Source organism: Chlorocebus sabaeus, chromosome X, assembly GCF_047675955.1.
Source record: "Chlorocebus sabaeus isolate Y175 chromosome X, mChlSab1.0.hap1, whole genome shotgun sequence".
In the NCBI taxonomy this organism is placed as follows: Eukaryota; Metazoa; Chordata; class Mammalia; order Primates; family Cercopithecidae; genus Chlorocebus; species Chlorocebus sabaeus.
Genome location: NC_132933.1, coordinates 99,624,100 through 99,650,579, shown reverse-complemented (window position 1 = coordinate 99,650,579; position 26,480 = coordinate 99,624,100). Strand labels below are relative to the sequence as shown.

At 44.3% G+C, this 26,480-nt stretch overlaps 1 protein-coding gene across 1 annotated transcript in view; it reads right to left on the bottom strand.

Moving 5' to 3' along the window:
- Positions 1–2,333: 2,333 nt before the first annotated feature.
- The window catches only part of SMC1A (structural maintenance of chromosomes 1A), a 45,039-nt gene continuing 20,892 nt past the window's right edge, over positions 2,334–26,480 (bottom strand). The window contains exons 16-25 of the mRNA XM_037994921.2: positions 24,554–24,695; positions 21,443–21,588; positions 21,198–21,351; positions 19,765–19,875; positions 7,477–7,633; positions 6,886–7,040; positions 6,612–6,763; positions 5,398–5,467; positions 4,997–5,107; positions 2,334–4,565 (exon numbers count right to left, since the gene is read on the bottom strand). Of these exons, the coding sequence (XP_037850849.1) occupies positions 4,482–4,565; positions 4,997–5,107; positions 5,398–5,467; positions 6,612–6,763; positions 6,886–7,040; positions 7,477–7,633; positions 19,765–19,875; positions 21,198–21,351; positions 21,443–21,588; positions 24,554–24,695 (1,282 nt within the window). The 3' untranslated portion in view covers positions 2,334–4,481. The remainder of the gene's footprint in view (positions 4,566–4,996; positions 5,108–5,397; positions 5,468–6,611; positions 6,764–6,885; positions 7,041–7,476; positions 7,634–19,764; positions 19,876–21,197; positions 21,352–21,442; positions 21,589–24,553; positions 24,696–26,480) is intronic.

Sequence of the window (26,480 nt, the reverse complement as noted above, 5' to 3'; positions counted from 1 at the left end):
GTTCCTAACTAATCGCCCAGTCTCCATTCGCTCTCTCACAAATGGATTCACTCATGCATTCATTCATTCAAAAACTTTACTGGGTGCCTGTTTTGTGTCAGGCACTGTGCTTTTTGCAGGGGCTATACTGGTAAGCAAAATATCTCCAGGCCCACCCTTGTGGTGCCTAAAGCTTATTCAGAGACAAAATGAGCAAATATAGTAGTGTAAGAAGCTTATTAATAGGGAAACTACAGCACGAGCACATATAGCATGAACACCTAACCTAATCTGTTTTCCATGCTGCTTGGCTAGCCAGCCAGAAACAGGTTAAGTTCACATCTGATCTGGAGTCCCCCTATTAAAAACTATTTCATGGCTCCCTCACTGCCTTCAAGCTATGCTTTCCAAATCTGGCTGTACCCTAGTCATGTGGTAACCTTTATAAGCATTCAGGATTCCAAATCCTCACCCCAGACTTACTGAACTTTTAGAGGTTGGGGCCCAGAATGCCCCACCTGTTTGTGGTATATAGCCAGTTTGGGAACCACACAGTCCTACAAGACAAATCTGAATTCTGTAGCCATGCATTTACGACCCTCTTCCAATCTGGTTCCTCTCTACCTTTTCCCCCACCCCAGGAATCTTCATGCTTCAGTATTTGTTTTGCTGTTTCTTGCCTTCATGTCTTTATGTGTACTGTTTCCGATATCTGGAAATTCTTTATACTTCCTCAACTGGCTAATTCCTACCAGCTCCCAAGACTCAGTTCAGGTGTCACCACCTAGACTAGAGGATGCCTTCTCTGAATCGTCACATAAGCTAGATGTTTCTCCTGTGCTCCTGTCACAGTGTTGATCACACTGTATGGTTAATGGCTGTTTTACAAATTATTTCCCCAACTAGACAGTGAGCTCCTCAAAGGCAGGATCAAGATTTGACTCATCTTTGTGTTCCTGGTGCACAACACTGTGATTTCCAGAGGGAAGTGCCCAATTAAACTTAGACACTGTTGTGGAGTACTCAACTCCCTATAGCAAGGCTACTGCGTCCACAGTATAAGGGAGTCAAACTAGTTCCTCCAACAAGCCCTAGGGAATCTACTCGGATCCAGCCTGCTCTTGGAAACACTGTGGTGCCTGGCCTCCCGCGAGCACAGCCTTCACTGACAAGGGTTGCACTGTGATGCCAGGAGGTGGTGGGGCACGACAGGAGAGAGCAGGGGGCAAGCACTAAATAGATCCAAGTGGAAGTCTAGGCTCTGCCACCAAACCAGTGGAATCTTGGACAAGTCACTTCACCTCCTGGATCCTTAGGACTTAAGTCCCCAAAGCTCCTTTGTAGCACGTGTGTGCCAGGGCCTTAGCCTAAGGCAGCTCATGTAATACTTTTTATCCTGTGAGGTAGGGGTTATCTGGGTTATTATCCACGCCTACTGAATCAGATGTCCAGAGGTGGGACCAGAGCATTTATTTTTATTTATTTATTTATTTTTTTGAGATGGAGTCTCGCTCTGTCGCCCAGGCTGGAGTGCAGTGGCCGGATCTCAGCTCACTGTAAGCTCCGCCTCCCGGGTTCACACCATTCTCCTGGCTCGGACTCCCGAGTAGCTGGGACTACAGGCGCCCGCCACCTCGCCCGGCTAGTTTTTTGTATTTTTTAGTAGAGACGGGGTTTCACCGTGTTAGCCAGGATGGTCTCGATCTGCTGACCTCGTGATCCGCCCGTCTCGGCCTCCCAAAGTGCTGGGATTACAGGCTTGAGCCACCACGCCTGGCCCAGGGCATTTATTTTTAAAGAGTTCCACATACTTTGGATGTGGGGGTGCAAGCAGGGAACTGCTGCTTCTCATTATAAGCCCTTCTGTACTATTTTATTTTTTACCTGTGTATATATTGCTTTACTTTTTAAAAAGGAAAAAGAAAAAGCTTTACAAACGATTCAGATGTGCAGCCAAGGTTGATAACCACCTGTACAGTGGAGAAAGCACTTGAATGACTTGGAAGACCTGGGTTCAAATCTTTTTGGGCCTCAGTTTCCTTATCTGTAAAGTGGGGAGAATAGCAAAGGTGACGTTTAAAGGGCTGTGAATGATCTAGATGCCAGTCAAATTGCTTCATATATATTTAATTTTCTCTTTGCTTCACTACTGCAAGGTAGGTGTTTATTATCTCCTTTTACAGATGTGGAAACTTAGGCTCAGAGGTGAAGTAACTTGCCCAAGTTTCTACAGCTAGAATTTGAACCAGGTCTGACCCCCGAATTGTGGCTCTTCCATAAAGGCCAGCATTTGCCAAATTATGGCACACAGTACCACCAGTGGTACGTGACTTCTTTGGTTGAAAACAGACAAATTTATTTTGTTTTGATAGTTATGTCTTTTAATATGTATTAGAAAAATACATAATTAGCACACATCAAACCTGTGATTTCACAGATATCACTACTTGGGATGAAAATGATATAGGATAACAATGTTAGACCTCAGATCAACCTCAAGAAAAATACTAAGTAAATAGTACAGGAGGGCAATTTGGAAGTATTATTAAAAACCAATATATAAATATCCTATGACTTTGCAATTCCACTTCTAGGAATCAACCCTAGGTAAACTTTCACACATACACTTTCACACAGGCATAGGGATGCTCCTGTGTAGTATTTTGTAATAGCAAAACCTGAAAACAGTCTTAATGTCCATAACAAGAGAAATGCATAAGTAAAATGTGGTAATCATATGATGGCAATCTATACAGCAATTACAGAAGATGTATTGAGCTACATTAAGTAACATGCACAGATCTCAAAAACATCGTTAAGCAAAGAAAACAAATTGCTAAACAATTCAATATACCACTTGTATTAAACACACAATATTTCCAATGAGTTCATATTATGTAAGTACAAGCATTAAAACAAAGTCTAAATGGAAGTACAACAAACAACAGCCACTAAGAGGGAAAAGATCAAGAGGGGGAGTGGTTGATAGCTGAATGAGACTATCTTTAACAATCTAATTTCTCAAAAGGAGAATGAATTCATGCATTATTTGGGTAATTGAAATGGACTTAACTTTTAAAAAGCAAAAAAGCAATACACAGATTAGAAGTGAAGTGTGATGGTGTATGAGAATGAGTAAAGGCTGAGCTCATCGCACCCGGCTTTGCTGCCTCTGCATGATCCTTATAGCTAATGAGGTTAGTTCCTAAAATGAACCTCACACGTGTTAGGCTGGGATGTGGCCCAGGCTACCTCTCCCCTATTTCCTCACAACCCAGATTGGGGCTCAGGCACCCGGTTACCATACATGATTGAAGCTACAGGTTTCCTCAGGCCCTCCACTTACCAGGTAGACCCCATCAGTGCCCTGAAACTTTCCCAGTCAGCAGGGCATTCAGCACCTTCCAGATTTGAAGGCTTCTTCTGTCCCTAATAGCTGGGATCAGAAGCTCTCAGGGATCCAGGCATGAGGGTTATATTCTGAGGGGTCGGCACCTAGTGGGCTCCACGAAGGGATAAGGCCTCCAGTGAGGAGCTTGACATCATTAAATCCTATGAGGTAGGTAATATTGTTAGCCCCATTTTACAGTTGAGGAAACTGAGGCACAGAAGGTCAAATGACTTGCCCAAGGTCAAACAACTAGTAAGCGATAAAAAAAATGGGACCAGAACCCATAACTGTCTGTCCCCAGAACTCATGCTCTGCTCCTAGTGCCTGACCAAATCCTACCAATTTGTCAAGGTCTAGCTTAAATGTGACCTCCAGGAAGCCTAGAGGGGATCACCCTCTTCTCAAATTCAAAGTACATATGACATTCAGCTAACCATAGTCATTCATGAACCCATTGTATCTCCTTACTAGGAGGGTAGAGATCATGTCTGATTCAACTCTGTATTATAAGCACAGAGCCTGGCAAATAGAGGGTGTTCGGTATGTGTCTGATGAATACACAAATGAATGAATACACAAATGAGTGAATGAAGGCAGTTTCAGGTAACTGCCTAAGACTCCTATGAGGTCCTGAGTACCTTTGCCCAGCTCAGGGGTGCTGTCATCCTAAGCTCTCTTGGAATCAAATTCAGCCTAGGCTCCTTCTAAAACAAGTCTCCAATATCCTTTATTATTTTGCAAACATACTCACATGCACACATGCGGATACATACATACACACATACATACCCACACACACAGTGGGCAAGAGGCCCAAGGGGCCCACGATTATGGGTGACGAGGGGGAGGAAGGGGGTGTGTGTGATGAACAGATGGCCCTGTTCAGCTCAGCACCTCCTTCCAGAGGCCAGAATACTCCCTGTCGTTCAGGAATTTTTGCTCCAGACCTAACATCACCTCTGTTCCTCTTCATGCTTGATTAGCAGTGCCTAAATCCCATGACTACACCAAAAAGGGCCAGGATGTAGGGGGAAGGTTGGGAGTCAAATATCCAGAGATTGGGAGAGGGACAGCTTAGGGATCCAGACAGGGTGGGAGGGCAGAACTACTGCTACTGCTCATTGGGGTTGGGGTTGGCATCTGGGTACTTGGTGAGGTCGAAGGTCAGGACTTTGCTGATCACACAGTCCCCTTGCTGAAGGAGGAGGGAGAAAAAGAAAAATAAAATTGTAAGGAGAGAATTAAGAGGGGTCTAGTGCCCCAGGATCAGGGGCCTCAAACCCTCCTCCCTACATACCTGCCCAAAGCCCAGTCAATGGTTCTCTCTGGGTGTGAGAGGATATGCTCAGTCCCATGTGCCTTCTCTCCCTGCCTACTTCTGTACTCTCCTCCTTTCTCCAGTCTGGCTGCCTCTGCCTACCTTTCCACCTGTCCCCAAATGCAATGGCCCTGCCTGGCTGGGCTGGGTAAGCCTCCAGAGGCAGGGCTCCAACAAGCCCAACTGGCCATTCAGGACCTGATTCCCTATGCTCCCCCACCTCCTTTCCCCTCCTCTGCAGCCTTCCTTTCCTGCCCTGGGAAATCAGGCAGGGAGTAGGGCTGGCTCCTGAGCCAGGCCCGCCCTACCTCAGGATAGACTCCAATAAGGCTCTCGGCCTTGGTGTAGAACTCCTCCTTGAGAGAGATGACGATGGCCTGGAAGTTGCAAGTCGACTGCTCCTTGATGTAATTTGCCACCTGTGGGAAAGGCCGCCAGGCACTTAGCAAGGCTCAAACCTTAACAGTCCCCTGTATTTTCCAGCCACAACCAGAAGGCAGAAGAGGTAGGGTAGGGAGAGGAAGGTGGGGAAAAGAGAGGTTGAGAGAAGGAGACTACTGACTACGACAGCATGGATGACTCTGGGCCCAGCCTCCCAGCCACAGAGAGCAGGCAGCAGGAACGGCTAGGGCACACTCAGGAGGTGTTCCCTGAAACCCAGCCCCAACCTGGGGGCATCCCTCCCAGGCCCCACTTTCTTTGCACCCACCTTGCCAATGTTGGTGTTATCCAAGGCAGCATCGATCTCATCCAGGACGAAGAAGGGGGCTGGCTTGTAGCTGGGAGGGAACCAGTAGGTGAGCTGACACTGAGGTGGGGAGGGGGTGGCAAGGCGGGGTGGGACAGCCCCAGGACCCATCAAACAGGCCAGCTTCCCACTCCACTTCTTCAGAGACTAAAAAACCCAGGTCTCAAAGCTGCCTGAGCCCCTACAAGCCAACACATCAACAAAGCCCTCCCCTCTGCACTCAGCCCTGTGTTCCAGGTTCCTACAGAATCACAAGAAGACATGGTTCCCTCAGGAGCTTCCAGGCTGGCTGGGGAGCTAAATCTGTCCAAGGTTTTAGTCGTAATGATCGAGCTACCTAGAGGTCCACCCCATTCCAAACACACGCCATCACAACATGCTCTGTCATGCCTCCTTGCCTCTGCACATGCTGCATTCTCAGCCTAGAATGCCTGCTGGTCTCCCTGGCAAACTTCTACTCATCCTTTACATCTCCTGCTCAAGTGGCACCTGTCCTTAAAAGTCTTCCCTGGCTTACCCACACCCTCCCCACAGACTGGATTAAGTGTACCTCCTCTGTGTATCCATCACACCCATGCTCACCCGGTTACAACACTTAGCACATGTCTGTTTATGCATCTGGCTTCTACTAGACTGTGAGCTCCTCGAGGCCGGAGACCCTGTCTGATACATCTGTGTCCCTAATCCCTCCGCAGGGTCTGGTACAGAGCAGCACTCAAGAAATTGATGCTGTACAATCAAGCAATATAAGCTGCAGGAGTCAGACTCAAGTACTGGCATTCAGGAGGGGAAGGTCAGGGTATGACACAGTGATCAAGGAGGGCTTCCTAAAGGAAAGGGAGAATGAGAAAGGGTGAAGGGGTGAAAGGTGATGATCAACCTAGATTTACATGGAAAGGGATTATTAGCCAGCAACCTTGTGAGCAAAAGCCTGGAGGTGGGACTGAATACATGCAGAGGCCGGTGAGGGCATGCTGAGCGGATGAGGGTGGATGGGGAAGACAGGTCCAGAAAAACCAAAGCCAGATACGCTGCAGTAGTTAGTGAAACAGGGATGCAATCCAGATTCCACCAAACTATCTTCACCTTTGCAGATCTCTGTGTATCCTTGGGCCCCAGAGCCTCTGGTGGCCTCAGTTCAGTCTTCGTCAACTGACCTAGGGGATCAGCCTTACCTGTGGATGGCAAAGAGCAGGGCCAGAGCTGCCACTGTCTTCTCCCCGCCTGATAAGTTGTCCATAGGCCGGAAGCGTTTTCCAGGAGCCACACAGTTGTAGTTGATGCCATCCAAGTAGGGCTCTTCAGGGTTCTCAGGGCCCAGGAATGCCTAGGGGAAGGCAGATGGGTCAGGATCTGTATCTGAGTCCGGATGGAGATAGGGACAGGAAGCCTAGAGGGAAAGATAACTGAGGATGGTAGCAGCTGGTTGGGTAAGGGGCTCCAGCCTACCTGGGCACTGCTATTGCGGGACAGGGCTTTATAGATCTCATCAATGTTGGTAGCCACAGATTCAAAACAAGCATTGAAGCGGTCAAAGCGCTCCTTCTTGATCTGTTCGAATGCCTGCTTGGCCTTCTTTGCTCGCTTTCGGGCTGCTTCAAACTCTGCCAGAAAGAAAGACAGGTGACCCCTCAGTGCCCTGGCAAGAAGGACCTGCAAATGACAATCCAGAGCAGGGACATCCCACCAAGAGAGAGAGAGGAATGCCTGAGGAGGGTCCCAGAAGGATCTGTATCCAGTGGACTGGCCACTGGATACAGTGCAGAGGAAGAAACAGGGGCCTGCAGCCACACAAATATGGATTCCTGTGTTCCACCAGCAACCAGCTACGTGACCTTGAACAGGTCATTTACCCTCTGGGAACCTCAGCAATTTTCTGTTCTATAAAGCAGGTGTAATAACCCCTACTGTTTAGGGCTCCTGGGAGTTTTAAGTAAGAAAGCATGTCAGAACAGGAACTGCTGTGAGGTACAGCAGGCCCGTGGCATACCTTTAGCCTCTTGTCCTTATCATAGGCCCAAGTAGAAGGGTAAATCTTACCATCTGAGGTCTCCTGGAACTTGTCTCGGACACTTTCCAGCTTTTCCATGGCCTTCATGTTGGGGGCGGCAATACGCTGAAGCACACTCTGCTGCTCATTCAGCTTCTGCTGCAGTGTGTTCATCTCTTGCTTGATCTCTTCCTCAGCCTGGGCATCCTGTAAGCCCCAGGCCCAGCAACATCAAGAAGGGCCTGGCCCCTGTGCCCAGGCCCCCACCGAGAGATGACCGAGTGTGGCCTGGGTGCCTGCTCCTATATGGAGGGCAGGTTCTTCTTCTCCAGCTTGGTTCCTTCCATCAGATCCTACCCATAGTAACCATTCCCACCATCTCTGGAAATTATAGGCTGAGGCTGCTTTCTAATCTCTAGCCCTTCCCCCAGGCCCTGCCGACCTCTTTGTCTCTCAGGAGGAGCAGTTGGTGGTGCCCCTCTCTGGCTCTCAGCCCAAGCCATGAGCCAGTACCACCCCAGGGTGACCTGGAGGCTCCCACACTGGCTGCTCTGGACTCCACTTACAGCTCCACAATAAGTAAGGCAATTCACGTTTTCTGCTTAGATCACTACATTTGAGCAAATTCCATTTGAGTTTAGTTTTAGTTCTTATGGACGTTGCAATGCATGTCTGGGCTTGTGCCTTTCTGCCACTTTCAGTCAATAAATATTTACTGATTGCCTACCAAGTGCCAGGCACTGGGGCCATCCTGTCCTGTGAGCCCTGGTTTCTGTGCTCACAGAGCTCAGGGGTCTAACAGAGGAATGCACATAAGTAAACAACCAGAATACTGTAGGATGAATGTGAAAACAATGATAAGCAGGCAATGTTGAATCAGCTCACAAGAAAGACACCTAACTCAGACTCAGGAGGACCAAGACTCCTAACTCAGAGATCAGGAGACTGATAGTTCTTGAGTGGTGAATGTTAGTACTATTATGTTTAGTGAGCCTAGGGTATTTTAGGTATAAATAAGTATAATAAGTAGAGGGAAGGTCCCACTAGTATATAGAATAAGAAATATGTGACCTGCATTGAGGCGTTCTGGTTGGTTACCTCATCGGGTGATAAAAATTAAGGTAGGCTTCCAGGAATATGTTTAAGCTAAGGACTACAGGATGAACAAGTGAAGACAGAGAAAAGGAATACACTTTTTTTTTTTTTTTGGAGACAGAGTCTCGCTCTATTCTCCCAGGCTCAAGTGATCCTCCCAAGTAGCTGGGACTACGGACACACACCACCATGCCTGGCTAACTTTTGTATTTTTTGTAGAGACAGAGTTTCGCCATGTTGCCCAGGTTGGTCTCAAATTCCTGAGCTCAACTGATCCACCCATCTCAGCCTCCCTAAGTGCTGGGATTACAACACCATGCCCGGCCAGGAACAGACTTCTATGCAGTTGGGAGCATCACAAAAAGTAGCCAGGGGAGGTTGCTCATGGTCCATTCACCGAATTGAAAAGAATTCAAAAGAAAAATCAAGCCAGGAATGGTGGCTCACGTCTTTAATCCCAGCATTTTGGGAGGCTGTCAGGAAAATCGCTTGAGAACAGGAATTTGAGACCAGCCTGGGCAAAACAGGGAGACTCTGTCTCTACAAAAATAAAAAAAATTAGCCAGACGTGGTGGCACATGCCTGTGGTCCCAGCTCCTTGGGAGGCTAAGGTGAGAGGACTGCTTGGGCCCAGGAGATCGAGACTACAGTGAACCATGATGGTGCCACTGCACTCCAACCTGGATAACAGTGTGAGACCTTGTCTTAAAAAAAAAAAAAAAACAATATGGCAGTAGTAGCAATTGTGTGTGTATGTGCATGCGTGTGCATTGATGCATGTGTACAAGTGTGTTGGGGGAGGGCACAGAAAGAAAAGATGCTAGATAGACAAGTAAAAGCCAGATTACAAAAGGCCTTATAAGGTTTAGACTTTATCCTGAGAAAGGTGAGGTACCAGTGAATGATTTCAAGAATAAAAAGGACATAAACATATGTACATTTTAAAAAGTCCTTATGAAGAACTCTATACACTACTTTGGAGTGGTGTCCAGGATAGGTTTTTTTTTTTTTTTTTTTTTTTGAGACAGAGTCTCACTCTGTCGCCCAGGCTGGTGTGCAGTGGCGCGATCTCGGCTCATTGCAAGCTCCGCCTCCCAGGTTCACGCCACTCTCCTGCCTCAGCCTCCCAAGTAGCTGGGACCACAGGCGCCCACCACCGCGCCTGGCTAATTTTTTTTTGTATTTTTAGTAGAGACAGGGTTTCACCATGTTAGCCAGGATGGTCTCAACCTCCTGACCTCGTGATCTGCCCGCCTCGGCCTCCCAAAGTGCTTGGGATTACCAGCACGGGCCACCGTGCCCGGCCCCAGGATAGGTTTTTAAGTCAAATATGAAAGCTACACAATAGTGTATGCTATCTTTTATTTAAGTGAAGGTAGAAGGAATACAAATATATTTGTATTTTAAACATATAACAACAACAAAAAGAATAATCCAAAAACTAATTAAAGGGTTATCTATCGAGAAAGAGAGATGAAAGGGACAGGAACGGAAGCAAGAATTCTCTTCATGTACCTTGTTTTATACTTTTGGTTTTAGAAACACATAAAGATGTTATATATAACTATTAAAACAAATTTAATCAAAATGTGAAAACCACTGGGTAAAAAATTTTTGGGGAACAAGATATTCACAAAATGCCAAAGCATCACTCTAAAGATTACTAATTAATGACAAAGGCAAAAGTGTACATTTAGCGTTGAAAAACCTAGCAACTGACACTTTAACTGAGGGATCAAACTCAGTATCACTAATAGTGGGCACATCCTGACATGATGTACCTCCTGGAGGAATGCCACATAAAGTTCACTAATAAAATGTTCTTGCCAAAAAGTACTTAACATGAATCCATTGAGCCTCCAGACTGGATGAAATTTCCAATTTACAGGAGATACAAGGGTTGGAAGAACAGGTTAAATAATATTGTTAAAAAAAAAAAAAAAAAGAACATATTCATAATGTGGGACATTTTCCACAAAAACTCTCACAGACTCTTTAAAAGATCAGTGCCGGCTGGGCGTGGTGGCTCATGCCTGTAATCCCAGCACTTTGGGAGGCTGAGGCGGGCAGATTACAAGGTCAGGAGATCGAGACCATCCTGGCTAACACTGTGAAACCCCGTCTCTACTAAAAATACAAAAAAATTAGCCAGGCATGGTGGCGGGCGCCTGTAGTCCCAGCTACTCGGGAGGCTGAGGCAGCAGAATGGCGTGAACCCGGGAGGCGGAGCATGCAGCGAGCCGAGATCATGCCACTGCACTCCAGCCTGGGCGACAGAGCGAGACTCCATCTCAAAAAAAAAATAAAAATAAAAATAAAAATAATTTTAAAAAAAAGATCAATGCTATGAATAAAAGGTCATATTAAAAGAAACTGAAGAGACATAAATAAAAGAAATTCACAAATTTTGATTGGATACTAGTTCCAAAAAGAAAAAAAAAAAATACAAAAGACACTTTTAGAACATCTAGGGAAATTCAAATATGGGTTGAAGATTAAATATTAAGAAACCTAATTATTCATTTTCTTAGGTATAATATGAAATTATGGTTAGGTAGGACAATTCCTTGCTCTTAGCATGCTGAAGTATTTAGGACTGAAGTATCATGGCCACACTTCCTTCAAAAGGTTCAGCAAAAACAAAATAACTGCATGTAATGGGAGGCAAAAGGGAAGGAGGGGAAAGATGAGAGAAAAAGCAAATGTGGTAAAATATTCACTGGTGAATCTAAGGTGAAAGGCATATGAGTGTTCACTGTTCTAGTCTTTCAAGTTTTTCATAGGTTTGAAACATTTCGAAATTAAAGCTGGAAAAAAAAATCAAAATGCTAAAAAGAGTAACCCCTAAAAATGAAAAACAAACTAAAGCAAAGAAACTTAACTATATATTAAGCTGGTTAAACACTCAGATAATCCTTTCAAATTACTTTAAAACATAGGAACATGACTATACATGCCCAATGAGGCTTTCCTTAGCTTAATAATAAAAAGAATCTCGGAAAATCTTAAACTATTTAAAATTACATTCAATAATCAAATTGTTACTAATAAAATCTTTTTTGTTTGTTTTTTTGAGACGGAGTCTTGTTCTGTGGCCCAGGCTGGAGTGCAGTGGCACGATCTCAGCTCACTGCAACCTCCACCTCCTAGGTTCACACCATTCTCCTGCCTCAGCCTCCTGAGTAGCTAGGACTACAGGCGCCCGTCACCACGCCCAGCTAATTTTTTGTATTTTTAGTAGAGATGGCGTTTCACCATATTAGCCAGGATGGTCTCGATCTCCTGACCTTGTGATCTGCCCGCCTTGGCCTCCCAAAGTGCTGGGATTACAGGCGTGAGCCACTGCACCCGGCCCTTTTACTAATAATATCTTATTGTGATTTTTCAAACTATTATATACATAGTAGGATAAAGTAAATGTGTTATTATGTTAGTGTTGCTAGGAACTGAGATTTTCAGCAACAACAACTGGGAGACTCAAAAATAAAATCAATGATGTTAAACTAAAAATTACAATTTCAATTCAAAGTATCAATATGAATTCATGATGCATTTTTCCTTCAAAATAATAATAAAAAAACAACACATTTAATAGCCCAATCTATTGAGAAGTTCTGGAAGCACTAACAAACCCAGCAATCATGAATACTCCAATATCCAGATGGTAGTTGCTAAATAATAGCATTTCCCACTAAAGGAAGTCAGAGCTTCCTGGAGAAATAGCTGATTCCAGGTCTGGGTGGAAAATAGGGAGGATGAGCCTGGACATATTGGAAAGCAAGGGAGATATCAAAGACTACCAGGGTTGTGTTGAAATAATTCAGAAGCCAAACTGAATGAGTTACCATTGGCCAAAGATGGGACAACCTGAGCACCAAGAAGGATAATAACCAAAACAGACTGAAAGACACGAAATATATTTAAATTCATAATGATACGAGAACTCAGTGGACAAATCTTGAGAAAGCCAAGGAAGCAATTCCTTATTTTATAAACTGATGGGGGGGGGGGGAATCAAGCATATATATCCTGCCTTTCCTATACAAACTGTATCTCAGAATAACCAAATAAAATGATGAGAGGAAATATCTATAGTACTACAGCTGGTAAACACACAAATGATAGAGTAAGGTCACCATTTTGCAACCCCTGAGTAATTAATGGATCTATGCAATAATAAGCATGGCGGCAAACCATACTAAAAGAGCCACTAATGGACATTATGTACCTTCTGATGGAAGTACCACCACCACCTGTGGAGTTGTAGCTACAACAAACAAGCGAACCCCAAAATTTGAATCTAACCAAGCCTCTGTGCTGTCCAATCTGGTTGCCAGTAGTCACATGTGGCTACTTAGCATGTGATATTTGGCTAGTGCAACTGAGGAGATAAAATCTTAATTTTATGAAACTTTAGTTCATTTAAACTGAAAACCTGATATTCAATTCAGTTACTGGAAAACTTTGATGTATATTTGGAACAACTTGGGTATGTGGGTCTCCTTTTTCAATTGTAAATTTTAGGAAATCTAAATACAGATCAAGTATTTCTGAGGAAATTTTAGCATCTGAATTGAGACGTGCTATAAGTGTAAAATACATAGTAGATTTTGCAGACAGTACAAAAAAGGATCATCAAATATCTCATCAATAATTTTTATATAGTTCACACACTGAAATGATACTCCTGAGGATACCAGGCTAAACATAATATAGTATTAAAATTAATTTCACCTTTGTCTTTTTATTTTTAAAATGTGGCTACTAGAAAATCGATAATTGGCTGGGCGCAGTGACTCATGCCTGTAATCCCAGCACTTTGGGAGACCAAGGTGGGTGGATCACAAGGTCAAGAGGTCGAGACCATCCTGGCTAACAAGGTGAAACCCCTGTCTCTACTAAAAATACAAAAAAAAAAAATTGGCCGGGTGTGGTGGTGGGAGCCTGTAGTCCCAGCTACTCGGGAGGCTGAGGCAAGAGAATGGCGTGAACCCGGGAGGCGGAGGTTGCAGTGAGCCGAGATCGTGCCACTGCACTCCAGCCTGGGCAACAAAGCAAGATTCCGTCACAAAAAAAAAAAAAAAAAGAAAATCGAAAATTACACATGTGGATCACATTTTATCTCTATTGAACAGCACTGATCTACATCTAATTACTCACTTACAAGAACTACGGAGGATAGCAGAACCATTTTTGGGTTTTTTTTGGAGGGGGGGTGGGGTGAAGGGAACATTTTAAACACCACAGGACATAATAGCAAAGTATAGAATGTGAACAATCCTTCAGAAGAAATGAGTTAATTTCTACAACAACAAAAAAATTGTGCAAAGAAAAATAAAAACAGGTGGAGGGGGGATCCTATAAGTTAAATGAGATTCAAGTGACATATCAACTAATGGCTTTATCAATCATCCAATAACTATCGATCAATCATCTTATTTGACTTCCAATTCAAGCAGGTAGAGTGTGTGTTTGCGTGTGACCATCATGGATGTGTAACACTAATTATTGTATTAAGAAATTACTGCCAGGTGCAGTGGCTCACGCCTGTAATCCCAACACTTTGGGAGGCCAAGGCGGGTGGATCACGAAGTCAGGAGTTCAAGACCAGCCTGGCCAACATAGTGAAACCCCATCTCTACTAAAAGTACAAAAAATTAGCTGGGCGTGGTGGCAGGCGCCTGTAATCCTAGCCACTCAGGAGGCTGAGGCAGGAGAATCTCTTGAACCCGGGAGGCGGAGGTTGCAGAAAGCCGAGATTGTGCCACTGTACACCAGCCCCTGTGATAGTTCAAGACTCTGGCTCAAAAAAAGAAAAATTATTTTTAGGTATGTAATGGTTCTAATTATTTTTAAGAATTCCTATCTCTTTCAGAGATGTATCCTGCAATATTTGCAAATGAAATATGATGTCCACAATTTCTTTTTTTTTTTTTTTTGAGACGGAGTCTTGCTCTGTCGCCCAGGCTGGAGTACAATGGCATGATCTTTGCTCGCTGCAACCTCTGACTCCCGAGTTCAAGTGATTCTCCTGCCTCAGTCTCTCGAGGAGCTGGGACTACAGGCAGGTGCCACCATGCTCGGCTAATTTTTTATATTTTTAGTAGAGACGGGGTTTCGCTGTGTTAGCCGGGATCAATCTCCTGACCTCATGATCCGCCTGCCTCGGCCTCCCAAAGTGCTGGGATTACAGGCATGAGCCACTGTGCCCGGCCCAGAATTTAATTTTAAAATAACCTAGGGGTAAGGAGGGATAATAAAGTGTGTGGGGGACCGAGCCCAGGGGCTCACACCTGTAATCCCAGCACTTTGGGAGGCCAAGGCGGGCAGATCACGAGGTCAGGAGTTCGAGACCAGCTTGGCCAACACAGTGAAATACTGTCTCTACTAAAAACACAAAAAAATTAGCCAGGTGAGATGGTGGGCGCCTGTACTCCCAGCTACTCGGGAGGCTGAGGCAGGAGAATCGCTTGAACCTGGGAGGCGGAGGTTGCAGTGAGCCGAGATTGTGCCACTGCACACCAGCCTGGGCCACAGTGTGAGACTCATCTCAAAAAACAACAACAACAACAAAAAAAAACTGTGTGGGGGTGCACATTAAACAAGTTTGGCCAGCAGCTGATTGTTGTTAAAACTGGTGATGGCTATATGAGGGAGCATTGTACTATTTTACTTTTGCATATAAAATTTTCCATAATAAAAATCTAAAAAATAACAACAAAAAAAATAAACTTGAAGTGGTTCCCACTGGCCAAGGATGAACAATGTGAGCATCAAGAAAAACGGGGGCCGGGCACATTTGCTCACACCTGTAATCCTGGCACTTTGGGAGGCTGAGGTGGGCAGATCACGAGGTCAGAAGATCGAGACCATCCTGGCTAACACGGTGAAACTCCGTCTCTACTAAAAATACAAAAAATTAGCCAAGCATGGTGGTGGGCGCCTGTAGTCCCAGCTACTCGGGAGGCTGAGGTGGGAGAATGGCGGAAACCCGGGAGGCGGAGCTTGCAGTAAGCCAAGATCACGTCACTGCACTCCAGCCTGGGCAACAGAGCCAGACTCTGTCTCAAAAAAAAAAAAAAAAAGAAGAAAAATGGGGCTGGGTGTGGCGTCTCATGCCTGTAAGCCTAGCATTTTAGGGGCAGGGGGATCACCTGAGGTCAGGAGTTCAAGACCAGCCTGCCCAACGTGGCAGAACCCCATCTCTACTAAAAATTTAAAAAATTTTCTGGGCATGGTGGTGCATGCCTGTAATCCCAGCTACTCAGGATGCTGAGATAGGAGAATCACTTGAACCCAGGAGGCAGAGGCTGCAGTGAGCTGAGATCATGCCACTATACTCCAGCCTGGGTGACAGAGTGAGACTCTGTCTCAAACAAAAACAAAGAAAAATGGGCCAGGTGCAGAGGCTCACACCTGTAATCCCAACACTTCAAGAGGCTGAAACAGGAGGATCACTTGAGGCCAGAAGTTTGAGACCAGCCTAGGCAACATAGTGAGACCCTCTCTCTACATTAAAAAAAAAAAAGAGAGAGAGAGAGAGAAGAAGAAGAAAAATGAAACATCGAAGTTTCTTTTTTGAGACAGCATCCCCGTCACCCAGGCTATAGCACACTGGTGTGATCTAGGTTCAGTGCAGCCTCAACCTCCCAGGATCAAGTGATCTTCCTGCCTCAGCCTCCTGAGTAGCTGAGACTACAGGTACATGCCATCATGCCCAGCTAATTTTTAAAAATTAGCTCTTGGGCTCAAGCAATCCTCCTGCCTCGGACTCCCAAAGTGCTGGGATTACAGGCATGAGTCACCACACCTGGCCGACATTTATTTATTTTTTATTTTTTGAGACAGGGTCTTGAACTATTGACATTTTGGGTCAGGTAGTTTGTTGCTGTAGGGATTGTCCTGTGCACAGTAGGATGTTTAGCAGCATCCCTGGTGTCTACCCACTAGATGCCAGTAGTAACCCCTCTACTCCAGTTATGACAAGTAGGCATGACAAGAGTATCTCCAGACATTGTCATATGTTCCCTGGGGGAACAAAATATCTACCTTCTCAATGAGAATCACTCCTATAAAAGATAAGGACTTAAAAAAAATAGTAATACCACTATTACACTTAAAAATTTTAACAATTCCCACAGCCGGGCACAGTGGCTCACGCCTGTAATCCCACCACTTTGGGAGGCCAAGGTGCGAGGATCACGAAGTTAGGAGATTGAGACCATCTTGGCTAATGCATTGAAACCCCGTCTCTACTAAAAATACAAAAAACTAGCCAGGCATGGTGGCACGTGCCTGTGGTCCCAGCTACTCAGGAGGCTGAGGCAGAAGAATCGCTTGAACCCAGGAGTTAGAGGGAGGTTGCAGTGAGTCAAGATCATGCCACTGCACTCCAGCCTGGGTGACAGAGCAAGACTCTGTCTCAAAAAATAAATAAATAAATAAATAAATAAATAAATAAATAAATAAATAAAAATAAAAATTCCCTAACATCATAAAATACCTGGTTGGTGTTCAAATTCCTCTGTTTTATACCTTTTTTTTCTTACGGGTTTTTCAAAGTAGGTTCCAAATAAGGTCCACACATTGCAATGAGCTGATATGTCTCTTAAGTCTCATTTACTTTTATAAGGTCGCTCTCCCTTTCTTTTCTATGTAACGTATTCAAGTGAGGTCCACACATTTCATTTGGTTGATTTGTCTCTTTTAGTCTGCAACAGCTCCCCCCTCTCTATTTTATTCTCCCCATTTATTTACAAAAGACATCAGGTCTTCTGTCCTTTAGAATTTCCCAGTCTCAGGCCGGACGCGGTGGCTCCCGCCTGTAATCCCAGCACTTTGGGAGGCCAAGGCGGGCGGATCATGAGGTCAGGAGATCGAGACCATCCTGACTAACACAGTGAAACCCCATCTCTACTAAAAATACAAAAAAAATTAGCCGGGTGTGGTGGTGGGTGCCTGTAGTCCCAGCTACTTGGGGAGGCTGAGGCAGGAGAAACACGTGAACCCGGGAGGTGGAGCTTGCAGTGAGCCGAGACCACGCCACTGCACTCCAGCCTGAGTGACAGGGCAAGACTGTCTCAAAAAAAAAAGTTTTCCCAATCTGGATTTGGCTAACCACATCCCTGTGCATTTCTTTGAGACGGAGTTTCGCTCTTGTCACCCAGGTTGGAGTGCAATGGCACAATCTCAGCTCACTGCAACCTCCGCCTCCAGGGTTCAGGCAATTCTGCCTCAGCCTCCCAAGTAGCTGGGATTACAGGTGTGCACCACCATGCCTGGCTAATTTTTGTATTTTTAGTAGAGATGGGGTTTCACCATGTTGGCCAGGCTAGTCTCGAACTCCTGACCTCAGGTGATCCACGTGCCTTGGCCTCCCAAAGTGCTGGGATTACAGGCGTGAGCCACCACGCCCATCCCTCATGTGCTTTTTTAACATTCCCCTGGCACCAGTGTTTCTGATAGGTGGTGGATACGGAAGCTTGATCAGATCCACGTTTGTTTTTTGGCAAGAATACCATAGCTAATGTTGAACACTGGTCAATTTTAACATTACAAAGAAAGTGAGAACCGACATCAGGTGTCTACTGATGTGATGCAGAAGGAAGTTCACAAGTACATAGTACCACCTATGATATATTCTTGCCAAAAAAAGAACTTGAATCCAATCAAACCCTAGATTTACCTACCAGTTTATAGGAAATACAAGGCATGGAAAAACATGTTCAGTAACATCACGAGGACATAATCAGCCAAATCCAGAATGCAGACAATTCTATACTACCAATGACCCAGTTCCTTCCACAGATAAACAGGAAGGAAAACATAAAATAAAAACAAAGAAGAAAATGTTATAGACTAGCAGAGACCAATTTTAACATAGGGACCTTACTGGAATATTGATCTAAACATATAAACTGCAAAAAAAAAAAAAGTTACAAAAAAAAAAAAAAAGGGACTTTCATGGAAATCTAAACATTTACTGATTAGACGATATTATGGAGTTATTGTTAAATATTTTCAGGTATAACATTGTGGTTGTTTTTCTTAAAAGTTCTCATATTCTAGAGATACATGCTGGGATAATTATGAATGGAGTAATGCTTAGAGTTTTCTTTAAAATAGTCCAATAGGGGGTATAAAAAACAAGATTGCTTAACTGTTGAAGCTGAGTGCCTGAGGTTCATTATCATCATTCTCTTTACTTTCATATGCTTGAAATTTTCCGTAAGTTAAAAAAATCAAATTCTCCTGAATATAATGATTGAAACACATCATAAACTATTTAGGAGGCTCCTGTAGGTGGCTATGTGAGATGAAAGTGGCCTGCATTAGAGACAGTGGAAACAAAAACCAGAATTCAATAGATATTTAGGGCCGGGCACACTGGCTCACGCCTGTAATCTCAGCACTTTGGGAGGCCAAGGCGGGCGGATCACCTGAGGTCAGGAGTCCAAGACCAGCCTGACCAACATGGTGAAACCCCGTCTCTACTAACAATTAGCAGGGCATGGTGGTGGGTGCCTGTAATCTCGGCTACTCGGGAGGCTGAGGCAGGAGAATCGCTTGAAGCTGGGAGGCAGAGGTTGTAGCAGTAAGCCGAGATCATGCCACTGCACTCCAGCCTGGGCAACAAGAGCGAAACTCCGTCTCAAAAAAAAAAAAAAAAAAGAAAAAGAAAGAAAGCTACTTAAGAAGCAGAATCCACAGGGCTTGGTAATTAATTGATTATATAAAGTGAAAGAGGGAGAAGTCAAGGATGAGGCTCAGATTTCTGGCTGAGCATGTGAGTGGGACTGAGATGGGTAAATATGGGGAGGAAGGCTAGGGTTTGAGGTACCTGTGGGACCTAGCATAGAGATTGCAGTGGAAGCCATGGAAGTGAAGTGATACCCAGGATGAAAGAATGCCAAGTGAGGAGGAAAGAGCCCTAAGGAACACCTGAGGTCAATCTGTTCACTGTACTGAAGTCTCTTCTCTGTGTGTACCTAGGCTTAGCTTAGTTATATACACACAGGTAAGGGGAAGACTGATAGCAGGAAAGGGCAGGAGTAACTCGGGGTGTGGGGTAGGGAATGTGCATATGTCTGTATGTATATGAGGGGGAGATCCTGCCTCACAACTCCATACTCCCTCCCTTGCCAGCTTTCCCCGATGGGCTAACCCCCTCTCTGGACAGCTAGGAAGATGGTCCCCCTCACACCCAGCTCCCACCTCCACATACCCCTGTGGCTGATCCTCACCTTCAGATCCTCACACAGATCACCGTAGTCAATCTCAATGAGGGCCTCTCGTGCATAGATACTGGAAATTCTCTGTGAACCACTCACTGAGTCCTCCCCCTGGGAGCTACCCTGCAATGGCAACAGAGAGTCAAGTGGAGCAGACTGGCCATGAGAGTGCACCTCTATAAGGAGCTCCTTTGCAGCCTTCAATCTTTGAGAAAGCACCTTGCTAGAAAGCACCATGGCAGAAGGAGCAGAGGCTTTGCAGGCAGAATGACTCAAGTTCAAAATTGAGCTCTATGGCCAGGCGCAGTGGGTTGTACCTATAATCCCAGCACTTTGGGAGGCCAAGGCAGGTGAATCACTTGAGGTCAGGAGTTTGAGACCAGCCTGGCCAACATGGTGAAACCCTGTCTGTACTAAAAATACAAAAATTAGCCAGGAGTGGTGGTGCATGCCTGTAATCCCAGCTACGTGGGAGACTGAGGCACAAGAATCACCTGAACCTGGGAGGCGGAGGCTGCAGTGAGCCAAGATCACACCACTGCACTTCAGCCTGGGCGACAAAGCAAGACTCTATCTCAAAAAGAAAAAAAAATTGAGGTCTACCACTTACTAACATTGTGATTTTGGGCAAGTTACATTCTCAGATCCTCAGTTTCTTCACCTGTAATGTGGGGATAATGCCTGTCTGGCAGGCCTGTGGTTAGGATTGGGGTAATTATGTCACATGCTACCATGATGCCCAGAACATTTCTGGTATTCAAAATATTTTACTGAATTAAACTGAAATGCCATTTGGAAAGTGAGGAGGGAGAAAGACACATGGGACTGAGATATATGACTAGGTCTAAGACAAGATATTAATATATGCAAACCCCCTCTCAGTTAACATTTCCCACCCCCTTGCTACAAATCTTTGCTTCCACTGCTCCTCTTTGGCTAGTATCTCTGGTTTTCCTGTAACTAAACTTCCTCACCTCTGCATTGCTGATGTCCCTTACCCAACCCTCTCCTGGCCAATCTCCCTCACTGCAGCTAAGCTATCATCCTCAGGTCCCCCAGCTTTCTGTCTTCCTTTGCTCTTGGCTAATGTCCCTCAATTCCCACTCCTACCAATTTATGTCACCTGCTGGAGCTAATATAGCTCAGGTCCCTAAGGTTAATGAATTACTTCATTCTTTCCTGGCTCAACTCTTTCACCACCCACTCACTGGCTTGCAGCTCTACTCCCAATTCAACTTCTCTCTCACACCAAAGCTATTATTACCTTCCGCCTCACCTGCGTTCACCACTGCACCTTGCCTCATCTCTCCTGCATCCCTTTTCATGTCCCTTCACCATCTGCCCACCATGTTTCTCTCTCTCATTGCCCTTCCTGATCACTTTCACTCCCCATCCCTAGTTAATGATGTTCATAGCCCACTCCCACCACCAGCCACAATACTCACCTCTTCCTGACTAATATCATCCATGGTGCCTTTTGACAGTGGCAACTTAATGTCCTGCATCTTACAGGCCTGTAGCAAGTTGTGACGGTCACTGCGTTTCTGTTCAAGTTTAGTCTCAATGGCTGTCACCTCCTTCTGTAAATGGGTCATTTCCCTAAAAAAGGTCCAGGGGCTAGGTGAGACCCAAATCTGGCAGGCTGCCTGCTCTATCTATGTCCTCCCACCCCAGGCCTGAACCCACTCACTTGTTGGCGCCCCCCAGTTTCTTACGAATCTCCTCCATCTCGTGATTCTTGTCATTCACTTCCGACTTCTTGGCCAGATGCTGATTCTTCAGGTCTTGTAGCTGAGCCATGGTCTCATCTATGATCTTCATGTGTCTTTGTTCCTCCTGGTCCCAGCAGCGGGAACAGGACAATAGGTGAAGACTTTCTCCATCTTACCCTGGGATATTCTCCTGCTCCCACCCTTCCTACTAGGCAGTTTATTGGAATCACTCATCAATGAGCTTTGCTTTCACACCCCCATCACCCCTCAGCCTCCTATCTTTTTAAAATTTGGTTGTCCTCTCCCACACATCCCAATTTTACAAGTGATCTAGTGTATGTACGAAAGTTAAAAGTATAGAGAAAGTATTAAGGGGGGAATTACTCACAATCTCATCAGTTAGATAATCAATTAACATTCTAGCACATTTTCTCTCAGCATTATTTACAGACAGCTTTACATAGTTGGGACTAGACTGTAATTAAAACTCTGTATTCTGACTAAATGTTATATTTGAACATTTTTTTCTACATCAAAACTTTCTGTCATGTGCAGTATAGTAACATTTGTTTTTTTTAAAAAAAAAAAAAACCCACACAAACAATACTGTGCATTTTCTATGAATACACATATGTAAATGTACAAGTATTTAAGTAAATCCTTAAAGGGTCTGGAAGAATCACCTCTGACAAGAGGAAGGGGACTAGGTCAGCCAAAGCGGATCATAGCCTTATGTATAATGTTCTGATTTTTAAAAAGGAAAATTTTTGTTTTCATTTTGATCTTAAGTCACATAAAGGGGGCCTGGTGGAGTGGCTTACATTTGTGATTCCAGCACTTTGGGAAGCCAAGGTAGGCAGACTGCTTGAGCCCAGGAGTTCGAGACCAGCCTGGACAACAAGGCAAAACCCCGTCTCTACAAAAAATACAAAAATTAGCTGGGTGTGGTGGTGCACACCTGTAGTCCCAGCTACTTGAGAGGCTGAGGTGGGAGGATCACTTGAGCCCGGGAGGCGGAGGTTGCAGTGAGCTGAGATCGTGCCACTGCACTCCAAACTGGACGACAGGGTGAGACCCTGTCTCAAAAAAAAAATAATAATAATAATCACATAAAGGAGATATATCTGCAACTTACTCCCAAATGGCTCATAAAAAATAATAAGCATATATATAGAGCAAGAGAATGCAAAAGATAATGTGGCAACATGTTAATGATCGATGAATCTTGGTGATGGGTAGATAGGAGTTCTTTGTACTATTCCTTGCAATTTTTTGCAAAGTTGAAAATTATTTCAAAATAAAAAGTAAAATAATTGCGTATATGTAATATCCCAAATCATCTAGGTATCTAACTTGTCTTGCCTCAGGATTTTACTGCCCAAGCTACAACTGCATTTAAGATTTCAGACACCAGGTTGGGCGCGGTGGCTCACACCTGTAATCCCAGCACTTTGGGAGGCCGAGGCGAGTGGATCACTTGAGGCCAGGAGTTCGGGACCAGCCTGGCGAACATCGTGAAACCCCATCTCTATTAAAAATACAAAAAATTAGCCGGGCTTGGTGGCGGGCGCCTGTAATCCCAGCTACTCGGAAGACAGAGGCAGGAGTATTGCTTGAACCCGGAAAGCAGAGGTTGCAGTGAGCCGAATGCTATTGCACTCCAGCCTAGGCAACAAGATCAAAACTGCGTCTCAAAAAAAAAAAAAAAATTTCAGACACCAAAGAGTACTAATTTAATCATCAGGGGTTAATGAAGAAAACACACAAACAAGCAACAAACATAGGCAGATGAAAGTCAAACAGTAAGTTCAAACCAAGTGAAGGCCAAATCACCTCAGGAGGGAATGATGTAAGGAACAAAGGCTTCATAGTAGTTTAAAGAGAAAGAGTGTGAGAAAATTGAGTCATCACACAATACATGGTGGCACAGGCATGCTAAGCTCAAAAGAACTGAGCTGTACCAGTCAGTAGCACAGTCACACTGTGAAGTGACTAGGTTTCAGCAAAACACCATCATTTGTTGCACTGAATTTACATGGTCAATCTAAATTTTGCTCATTTTGCTAGTATTTAATTTTTAACTTAGTCTTAGCATTTGATTAAGTGTTCCAAGTATATATATTTGTATATACGTAAGTAACATCACGGATTTAAGGCAACAATGGCAATCTTAGGGACTACTTTTCCTTTAAAAAGGGTCTGTGTATTACTAAAGTTTGAAAACACTACATAAATAATTTTACAAATGTTGCATGATTTGCTAAATTCCCACTTTCCAAGGGGCACTGAGTAGTTTCCAATTTGGAACTATAAATAATGCTTGTTAAAAACATCAAAGTGTTCGCATAAAGCCTTGCCAGCATTTTGGATGATCTCCTCAGGTATTACTGAGTCACAGGGTATAAATGCATTGTGAAGCTTCTTGAAGGATGGTGCCACATTACGTTAAGAATACTGGTCTCCTGGCCAGGCACGGTGGCTCATGCTTGTAATCCCAGCACTTTGAGAGGCCGAGGCGGGTGGATCACGAGGTCAGGAGTTCGAGACCAGCCTGGCCAATATGGTGAAACCCCGTCTCTACTAAAAATATAAAAATTAACTGGGCTTGGTGGCACGCACCTGTAGTCCCAAATGCTCGGGAGCCTGAGGCAGGAGAATCGGTTGAACCCGGGAGGCAGAGGTTGCAGTAGCTGAGATGGTGCCACTGCACTCCAGCCTGGGCAACACAGCAAGACCCCATCTCAAAAAAAAAAAAAGAATACTGGTCTTCTATACTATGGCTGGTATTTAAGCATTGTGTCCTTTGTTTTTACATTTTCCATGATGTACTAGAAAATACATTGCATCTGACTGTTGCTTTAATTTGCATTTCTTTAGTAAGACTAAATTATTTGTATGGGTTTAGGGACTATTTGAAAGTCTTCTTGAACTGTCTGTGACACTTATCCATTTTTCCTGTTTAGGTCTTGATATTTTTCTTATTGGTTTAGATGAGAAATTTCTAAGTTGTGGACATTATCTTTCTGTCATATTTCTTCCCATTTTTCCTCCCAGTTGTTAGTCTGTCTTTTAATTCTTTCCTTCCTTACCTTTTTGAGCTTTTCTATCTCATTTTCATCTTTTTTCACTGTCTGCTCCCACATGTGTACTTTATCCTGGTCCTCCTTCAGTTGGTTCTTTTCAAAATCCAACTGAATGCCCAAGCGAGTCTTCTGATTCTCAAACTCCAAACTGTGTATAAAAGTGGGGGAGAATCACTCATAATCTCATCAGAGATAACCAATGCACAAAATCCGGCTATGGGAAGAAAGGGAAACTAGACCCAGGGCTCAGGGACCAAGAGTTACTGATTTTCAGTCACAACCTGCTTCATCCATCCATATGCACATAAAACGGTCCCCTGAAGCTGAAGAAGTAAGTTCCTCAGCCTAGCCCTGTAGACATGGTATAAGGCAGGGAAGATTCGGCCAAACCTTATTTATTCCCCTTTAAACACTGGAGACCCTAGCGCCCTCCAAGTTCCTACAAGGAGGCATAAAAGAGTCCATGTGAATCCACCAGCTATGGTAATTCCTATTTATTAAGCTTCTATGTACTTTACATATATTATCTCTAATCCTCTAATCAACAGCTCTGCAAGTAGGCATTATTATCCTAATTTTACAAATGAGGAAAACTTAGGCCAAGAGGTAAAAGATCTTGCCTAAGGCCACACAGCTAGTAAATGGCACATGTGAGACTGAAACCCAGATTTAACACCAAAACTCGGGCTCTTTCTAGTATACCACCACTGCAATATAATATAGTGGATTAGTAAGATTGGTATCTCAACTCTGCCAGTTACTAGTAGTGTGATTCAGGCAAGTTGGTTATACTCTCCAGGCCTGTTTCCCCATCTGCAAAATGGACATAATAGTACTTACCTTAGGGTTATTGGGAGATTTTTAAATGAGTTAATATGTATAAAGTCCTTAGAAGCACACCGGGTCCACGATAACTACTCAATTAATTTTAGTTGCTATTATCACCAGGTATATTGACTGTACTCAGCTTACTTTTGTCCAAGGGCTTCAATTACAGCATCCCAACTTCTGCCCCAAGGTCCCAAAACCTCTTAAAGGGCAGAACTTGGGTAGTACAAAAACATGGAGAAAATACTGGATTCCTGCTATTGTCCTCCTCTCCATCTCTTCAGAAACTCAGAGTATGCAACCAGCATACACAGGCACTGGCAGGCCAGGCAGGACTAACTTCCAATTGCCCTCTCCAACTCCCAATATGGTGTGACAGATGCTGCCAGATGTCATGCTAGCAGCTTAAACCTATTAGCCACTATAATCCAAATGAAATATAACTAACTATAATTTTGAGCTATGCAATTTTATGTCCAGTCTCCTAAGTATGACTCATAAAGGCCTCTGTGATCCGGCCCCTGCTGACCTCTCCACCACTCCCCGCCTTCTTCCTGACCCTGCTTTTATGCTCCAGACATTAAAAACTACTTAGTATCCAGAACAAGGCATGCTCTCTCATACCTCCAAGCATGCTGTTCTCTCTGCCTGGAATTCCCTTTTTCTGTTGCTGCCTGGCTGGCTAAATCCTACTCACTCTTCAGTCTCCAGTCATCACTCCCTGTTTTGTAAAACCTTTCCTGACGGTTCTGAGCAGGTTCCTAGTTTCTATTACACTTTGTTGGGTTCCTCCGTTTTTAGACTTCAGGTGCAGAAGCGAGTTAATCATATCCCACAGTTCATAACACACTTATCATCACTGCCTGGGCAAGACTCTTCCCTTGTCCTCTTTGTTTCAATCCCCAATTTCCATTCCCATTACCTTCCCTACTGTGAACATACACCACAAGTGACATATACACATGCATTCCTTAAAAATGCATATCCTTGTAAAATATCTTAGACCTAAAATTTACACAAATCTACTGTGTTACAAACTTTATTCTTTTTTCTGGTCAATATCCAGTTTATAAATTATCCACTACTGCCCACAAATCTAGTTCTT